General features: G+C 37.0%; 1 protein-coding gene across 2 annotated transcripts; it reads left to right on the top strand.

The window, feature by feature from the left end:
- The first annotated feature begins 35 nt into the window (after positions 1 to 35).
- On the top strand, positions 36 to 8,526 carry gpr17 (G protein-coupled receptor 17). Of its 2 annotated transcripts, XM_077717907.1 has the most exons (4): positions 36 to 51; positions 3,047 to 3,173; positions 4,121 to 4,219; positions 6,078 to 8,526. In XM_077717907.1, exon 4 carries the CDS (start codon positions 6,087 to 6,089, stop codon positions 7,098 to 7,100), a length of 1,014 nt encoding a protein of 337 aa, XP_077574033.1. In that variant the 5' UTR covers positions 36 to 51; positions 3,047 to 3,173; positions 4,121 to 4,219; positions 6,078 to 6,086; the 3' UTR covers positions 7,101 to 8,526. The 2 variants fall into 2 exon arrangements, with proteins under 2 accessions (XP_077574033.1, XP_077574032.1); XM_077717906.1 differs by lacking the exon at positions 36 to 51 and having other exon boundaries at positions 2,934 to 3,173.
- The last annotated feature ends 239 nt before the right edge of the window (positions 8,527 to 8,765 follow it).

Genomic DNA, 8,765 nt, shown 5'->3' with positions numbered 1-8,765 from the left:
AGGGCGCTACATTTTGACAGCCTGGAAATGAATTACTGCAATGTTATTAAGGTAATGTGTCATATTATTTGAGTAAAACTAGCATTTACTGTAGTTTTTACGAAATACACGGCTAAGTATGATATTTTTTTTTATCTAGGTCTACATTGTCTTGTGTGTCTTATGTCTGTCTTGCTACTGCAACCAAAAAAAAATCCTAAAAACGGCATGAAATAATGTTCTAATCTAAATACAGTAATCCCTCGAATATTGCGGTTTCACTACATTATTTTTTGGCTGGGGGATTTTTTTTGTAAGTTCATAAAATGTGAAAATAAACTCTGAAACTAACAAGCGGAAGCCACGCCCCTTGTACTCAGCAATGAAGTACAAAAATATGATAATAATAATGTATACATTTTTTTAAATAGGGTGACCCTACTTAGCGGTTTTTCAGTTATTATTATTTGTTTTTTAAATAGGGGTGACAATACTTTGTGTTTTTTTGGTTATTATTATTATTATATTTTTTAAATAGGGGTGATGATACTTTGTGTTTTTTTTGTTATTATTGTTTTTGTTTTTTTTAAATAGGGGTGATGACACTTTGTGTTTTTTTTGGTTATTATTATTAGTTTTTTAAATAGGGGTGACAATACTTAGTTGTTTTTCGGTTATTATTATTATTATTATTTTTAGAAAATAGGGGTGACCTTGCTTTGCGGTTTTTCGGTTATTATTATTTTAAATAGGCTTGACCATACTTTGCGTTTTTTTTCCATTTATCGTGGCCATGTCTGTTCTACATTAATCGCTATAATCGAGGGATTACTGTAAACCTGCACTCTATTTAAAGTGGAGGATGAAAAAAGTAGCGGTTTATAGTCCATAAATGACGGTAATCGGTCACTCAGTAGGAATGTAGATAAACACAGGAGGTCTTCAGTTTACGATCTTACCGTAAAGTCGTAAACGAGAAACCATTAGGGTTGCCAGAACATGTATATCAAAGTCTATTAGTAATACTTAATTAATGACTCAATCAGTAATACTAACTAATACCAGTTATAATAGAATTTCTCACTGTATTGTTTTTTTTTTTTGCCTAACACGTTTACATGCAAAATGATGCGTGGGTCATTATTTAGGTTTTTCTGACTATGAAGTTTTTATGAGCAATTTTCCCAAGAAGCCTAGTTGGGGGGGGGGGGGGGGGGGAGTTCTCGTTAAGCAAAATGTATAGCAAATGATTTTGTTGACAAGAGGCGTGGGGTGCCGAGGGGCCCCGCTCAACGTCTTATACGGCACCCCCCACATGCTTGACGGCTTGGGAACGTTTTTTTCCCCCCGCCTGGTTCTAGATGCGCCTGTTGGGGGGTTTTGAGAAAGACATAACAATTTTAAAATGAATAATCTCCTTTTATATATTGTTATTTTTTTATATAATATATTATTGATTTGTTTTTTCACTTCACTACTTATTTATTTTGTTGACTACTTCTTTGATTATTTATTTATTATTATTATTATCTATTTGTTTGTTTGCTATTGTTATTTGTTGTTGACTTATTGATTTATTAATAGTTTGTTTTCTGTTATTTATTTACCTCCCTACTTATTTCTTGTTGACTTATTATTTTGTTGACTACTTATTTATTGATTACTTATTTATTTATTTCCCCTATTGATTTGTTGTTGACTTAGTATGTTGACTATTTATTCAATATTATTATTTATTGATTATTTGTTTATTTTCCTTTTTTTACTTCCCTACTTATTTATTTTGTTGACTTCTTATGTTGATATTTATTTCCTATGTTGTTGACTACTTATTTATTATTATTTATTGAATATTTGTTTGTCTGATGTTATTTTTTTACTTCCCTACTTATTTATGATGTTGACATTTATTTCTTATGTTGTTGACTACTCATTTATTCATTATTTATTGATTATTTGTTTGTTTACTATTGTTATTTTTTACTTCCCTACTTATTTATTTTGTTGACTTCGTATGTTGATATTTTTTTCTTATGTTGTTGACTACTTATTTATTCATTATTTATTATTTCTTGTTTATTATTTGTTTGTTTGATGTTATTTTTTACTTCCCTACTTATTTATGTTGTTAACTTATGTTGATATTTATTTCTTATGTTGTTTTCTACTCATTTATTCATTATTTATTGATTATGTGTTTGTTTACTATTGTTATTTGTTTACATCCCCACTTATTCACGTTGTTGACTACTTATTTATTCATTTTCTATGTAGTACTCACTTGTTTGTTGTTGTTATTGATAGACTTGGTCCTCCCAAAGCTTGAAATCTCCTACTTGTTTAATAACAGTAAACGCATTCAATTCGTTTCAATTACATTTTTTAAAGGGGCGGTTCTTCTTTTTTTTTCTTTTTTTTTTTTTTGGTCAGACAGAGCGTCTCAACCAACAAAGCCTTTAGTTAAAGGGGCGGGAGGGTGTTCTTTGTCCCAATTAGCAGCCCATTAACAGGGTAGCCATGTCAAGACGCAGATAGTAGCCTCATTGACCCACTCCATTTGCACGTCGACAACGAGGACAAAGACCCAAAACACAAAAAAAAATAGGCCCGATGTCCTCGCCGGCGGGCAGCTGTGCTATGAAAGACATATCTTTCTATTTTCCGCATCTGGGTCTGCCGGCTGTGTGACTGATTATTTTTGGGGGGGCGCCGCAAGAGCCCCCCCTGGAGGCCCCCAAGGCCCACCGACAAGGGCCCCTGTTCCCCCACTGTCTAACCTTTATCTTCCCCAAACGCCGACCCCAAAACGGAGCATCTCCGAGGGCTTCGGACATCGATATGATTGGACGATGGTCCGTATTAGGGGCGGGGCTTCTTCGACGAGGACCCTCGTGGTCTCCATGGAAGCCCTGGGTGCCATTCTTCAGCACTTTTAGTCTGACTTGGGGCTATTGTGCTACGCAACAAGTAGCTCTCTGAGGAAGGGGAAAGGAGGGGGTTCGGGGTTCAAATCCCAGCCTCCCGTCGGGTCCTCTCTCACTCTCTCATTTTCTCTCTCTTTTTGTAGGTTGTCCAATTTGTAGAGACTCAAAAAGAGCCGCCGTTACGCCGCCAAGAACATCTTGAGGGAGGAGAAAAGGAAGGCTGGATGTCTGGCTGCAAACTTTTGATCTGGCAACAAACTTCTTTATAAGGTGAGGTTTTTAAAGGAGAACTTTTGAGTACTAAAAGAAGTTTATTTAGGAGGAATGGAATGGAATTTGATAGGATGTAGTTTGAGTTTTGGATGTGTTGTTTACATTTGAGTGTTAGGATGTTTTTTAATAGAATTGAATGTTTTTATTGTTATGATATAAGTTGAATGAGATTTAAAGTTTCAGCAACAAGTGTACAAACAACAACAACAAACTAAAATAATAACAACAAAATAAGTGATTTTTATGTGGCTGATTTTGTTCCAGAATCGAGTCCACATTTATTCTGCATTCTTAAATGCACTTTTCCAGATATATCCAATTTTCATCAACATTTTAAAAAAATATATTGCTTCTAAATGATGATTTTCGTCTCAATTTCCAGCCAATACATTTTTTTGTATTATACTACGCCTTAAAAACATACTTGCCCTTGTTTACATTTCTGTTTTTCAACCAAACATTTCAGTTCATCGAATCAAATTCAGTATCACAAAGACATAAAACACAAAAAATGCACTTAAATTATTTTATTTTATGACCAACATATCCTCACAAAAACCGCAGGGGGTGCTGGAGCCCATCCCAGCCAATTACAGGCACCAGTTTTATTGAAAGGGTGGCCAGCCAATCACAGGGCACAACAAAACAAACAGCCAATCGCTTAAATCTAAGAACCATTTAGCATACAATTAGCCTAGCATACTTGTTTTGAGGACTTGCAAGAAAACCCGAATACCCAGAGAAAAGCTACACAAACTCCACACAGCAAAGAGTCACCCGGGATCAAACCCACGACACCAGAACTGCGAGCCTGACGCGTTAACCACTCATCCACCGAGTCCGAAAATCGTCATATGGCTTTAATTAATTACCACTTTTGTTCCTAAAAATGTGTAATTTGGCAATAAGTTAACGTTTTGTGCTTTTTTGTCCTTTTTTTCCAGTCAGGATAAAAAGAAAGGAGGTCCTTAAAAATTAAGGCGGGGCCAACGATCTGTCACGAGAGACCCAAGAGGACCAAGAAGAGGACGTGATTAAGTGAGGTGTGTCTCAAAAATAATATTCAACCAACAGTGGAATGCGGGAGATAAACTTGACTCCATTTTGGATAAATACGTCTGGGGAATATCCACCCGGGTTACGTCGAGGTTACGCTATTCGTTTACAAAAATTGACAGGTCGGATTTTGATAGGCCACACCCCTTTGTCCTTTGTTTTGTAAAAGAAACAGCATTTTACTTGAACGTTGTTTCTTTGTTTTTGGTGTTTTAGATGTTTTTTTCTTTCTTTTTTTCTAAATATCATTTTTATCGGAAAAATAATGGTTAGTGTCGTATTTTGCGGATTATAAATTACAGTTTTTTTTTCATAGTTTGGTGCAATTTATGTTTTTTTTCCTTATTAATTATGCATTTTTTGGCTAGTGTGATTTATAGTCCAAAAAATATGGTGTTATGTAGGAAATACTTTTTTTTTTAAAATAATTTTTATTTTTTTCCGTCTGACCAATCAGTGAGTTGATCTTAAATAAGTGGGCCAACCAAAAAGTATTTTTTTAATTAAATTTTTTTTAAAAAAAGATTGACAAATGACAGTTTAAATTATTATTTTTACGATAATTACATTCTTTTTGCCGGAATTTTTGCCTTTTTTGATACTTTGTAAGTTTCAACTATGCAGAGGCAAATCGCCAAATAAATTAATAACTTTGTTTTGAATTTCTGTAAGGCTTTTTTATATTTTTTTTGAATACTCTTTGATAATATTTCATCATTTTATTAGTGTCTTAAAAGTGGTAATAGTGTAGTGTATTGAAGTATTGCAAAATTTGAAGTACTTCACGTTCCTGGAGATATTCGTCACGAGAGTCCGGGAAAAATGTCTCTTATTTCCTGCCCAGAAAGTTTTGATCTTTTTGAATAAGTCAAGAGTGAAGTCACCAGCAGATTTTCTTCGGCGGCCATTAGCGCCAGCGACACTAGCGTTTATTGTTCATCAGTCGAGACGAGCGTCTGTGACAAACACACCCCCTGCCGAGCCCAGTTTCCTGTCTCGGTCTATCTTGCCGACTATTATTGGTTAGAAATACCCTGAGATTAGCATTTTAGCATTGTTAGCGTGTCTGACTGGCAGTTCTTTTTGTAACTCACTCGGCAATCTTCATTTTCATTTGGAATTTGAAGCTCATCTTATTTTGAAGAATCTTATTTTGAAGAATCTTATTTTTAATAATCTAATTTTGAAGAATCTTATTTTGAAGGATCTTATTGTGAAGAATCTTATTGTGACGAATCTTATTTTCAATAATGTTATTTTGAAGAATCTTATTTTGAAGAACCTTATTTTGAAGTATCTTATTTTAAAGAATCTTATTTTGAAGAATCTTATTTTGAGGAATCTTATTCTGAAGGATCTTATTTTGAGGAATATTATTTTGAAGAATCTTATTGTGGAGAATCTTATAGTGGAGAATCTTATAGTGAAGAATCTTGTTGTGAAGGATCTTATTGTGAAGGATCTTGTTGTGAAGGATCTTGTTGTGAAGGATCTTATTCTGAAGGATCTTATTCTGAAGAATCTGATTGTGAAGAATCTTATTGTGAAGAATCTTATTGTGAAAAATCTCAGTGAAAAATCTTAATGAAAATTCTTAGTGAAGAATCTTATTGTGAAAAATCTCAGTGAAAAATCTTAGTGAAAAATCTCAGTGAAAAATCTCAGTGAAAAATCTCAGTGGAAAATCTCATTGTGAAAAATCTCATTGTGAAAAATCTCAGTGAAAAATCTCAGTGGAAAATCTCATTGTGAAAAATCTCATTGTGAAAAATCTCATTGTGAAAAATCTCATTGTGAAAAATCTCATTGTGAAAAATCTCATTGTGAAAAATCTTCATCCCACAGACCCCCAAGATGGAGTGGGCCACGACACAGCCACCATTCCCGGCATCCAATCAGACGAGCTGCGCAATGGAGTCGGCGACAGAGAACCTTCTCTTCGGGAGCGCCTACGTCCTGATCTTCTTCCTGGCCCTCAACGGTAACGGTCTAGCTCTTTGGATCTTCTCCCACCAGCGCGGCTCCGCCTCCCCCGCCAACGTCTTCCTGATCCACCTGGCCGTAGCCGACCTCTCCTACGTCTTCATCCTCCCCCTGAGGGCCACCTACCACCTAACCGGGGGCCACTGGCCCTTCGGCGAAGCCCCCTGCCGACTGGCCGGCTTCCTCTTCTACGTCAACATGTACGCTAGTTTATACTTCCTAGCTTGCGTGGCCGGGGACCGCTACCTAGCGGTAGTCCACGCCGTCCGCTCCATGAAAATACGCCGCGCCCGCTACGCCCACGCCATCAGTTTCAGTCTGTGGGCGCTGGTAATCGTAGCAATGGCGCCCCTACTGGTCAGCAGTCAGACTGTCGAAGTAGACGGCGCTACGGTGTGTTTACAACTCTACCGGGAAAAAGCTTCCCGTAAGGCGTTGATTTCCCTAGCCGTGGCTTTTACGCCGCCATTCCTGGCAACGCTATCCTGCTATCTCCTCATTATCCGTAGCCTCCGACGAGGGTCCCGCTTGGAGCCCACCCTGAAGCTAAGAGCCTTACGCACCATTGGTCTAGTCATGCTAATTTACGTGGTTTGCTTCCTACCTTACCATGCTAGCCGTGCTACCTTCATCCTGGGACACGGACATCCGGATACGTCATGCCGGACGCGACGAGGACTGAGCTTAGCCAACCGGGTGACGTCACTCCTCACTTGTTTGAATGGCGCACTGGATCCACTCGTCTACTTGTTCGGGGCGGAAAAGTTTCGAGCTACTTTGACGCGACTGCTTTGTAAGGACAACGCCGTGGCAGCGTCGGGGGTGACCAGCGGGGAGTTGAAAGCCACCCGTGAGAGTTCTGTGAGCGCCAAATCCGAGTTTTGAACCCCAATGACTTCCCCAAAAGACCCGTATGTCCATTATGAACAGCGTAGCGCTTATGCTAACCAGGTTGCTAAAGTGTATCCCTGCTGACTTCTCCTTTAACTGGTCCCAGTATACCATTCACATTCATTTTCTGAACCACTTTATCCTCCCTAGGGTCGTGGGATGTGCTAAAGATGTAAATTAGCCCTCAACTACAATCTTGGATATTTACATAAATATGTTCATTCATATTTTCTGAACTGCTTTATCTTCCCTAGGGTTGCGAGGGGTGCTAGATCTAAAGATGGAAATTAGACCTCAACTACAATCTTGGATATTTACATTCACATTTTCTGAACTGAACTTTATTTTTCACATTTTCTGAACTGAACTTTATTTTTCACATTTTCTGAACTGAACTTTATTTTCCTTAGGATTCCGGGGGTGCTGGAGCCTATCCCAGCTGACTTTGAGGTGGGCGGCTGAATCGGTGGGCAGCCAATCTCAGGCCACGAGGAGACAAACAACCAATCACAGTCATAGGTGAAATTTAGAGTGTCCAATTAGCCTAGCATGCTTGTTTTTTCATTTGGTATGTGGGAGGAAACTGGAGTACCCAAAGAAAACCCACACAGGCCTAGGAAGAACATACAAACTCCAGACAGGTGGACCGACCTGGATTTGAACCCAGAACTCCACAGCTGTGAGTTGAAATTGATTCCACGCTAACTACACCAAATTGAAGGCAAAGTACTACGGCACCCTCAGCAACTTTCTCCCAAAATAATTAAATGTGACCTTAGGGAATTTCTTTTGAAATGGAACAAATTTGTGAATTTACATATAAAGTACACTTCTACTTACAAAATTTTCAAGTTATGAAAAAAATCTTGGGACCACTTTATTCGGTAAGTAGAGGTACGACTATATTAGCGATAATCGAGGGATTACTGTAATTGTATCTATCCGTCTATTGCAGGGTGAAAAAAGCACCTAGCATGTTAGCATTTAGCTCAAAATTCAAAGGAGTCCTTAAACAACCCCAAAGAAGCACTAATTTCACCCAATTGGGCATTTTTTTTACATACAAATGTCGATATTTTGTTTGATTCCATGTTTACTTGTGCTTGACAAATCATTGTAAATATTTTGTTGTAATATCTTCTTTTTTTTGGTTGATATTTTGTATATTTGTGGCTTTTATACTCGTTTTTTTATCCGATTTTTAACAATTGAACACATCAGAAAAAAGCTTTTTCAAAACAGGGTAACTCCCCCAAAAAACTATATTTCTATGTATTATTATTTTTTATATAATATCAAACTAATTCCTCCAAAAAAATGGACCAATTATACATCTTTATGTCTAATTACTTTTTTATTGAACTAACTTAAACACTTCCAGCTTGTGTGATGTAAAAACTTTACAACTTTATAACAATAAAAATAAACTTTTTACCATAAAATGTCAATCTATCAGCTACTTTAGTACAAATATGACATTTCGCCATCTTCATTTTTCACTCTAAAATTGACAAAACGCTATTTTAAGACCCAAGTTTTTTGCTACTACATTTTTTTGCACATCTACTTTTTCCCCCTGCGTCATGTGACCATATTGTGGCTTTTTCATTTTTTTTTTTGGTCAAATTTTCCTCTTCTTTCTACAATACTTCCTGTCCA

The sequence above is a fragment of the Stigmatopora nigra genome, chromosome 5 (assembly GCF_051989575.1).
Source record: "Stigmatopora nigra isolate UIUO_SnigA chromosome 5, RoL_Snig_1.1, whole genome shotgun sequence".
In the NCBI taxonomy this organism is placed as follows: Eukaryota; Metazoa; Chordata; class Actinopteri; order Syngnathiformes; family Syngnathidae; genus Stigmatopora; species Stigmatopora nigra.
Note: the sequence above shows the minus strand (reverse complement) of the source record. Positions and strands in the feature narration are given on the sequence as shown.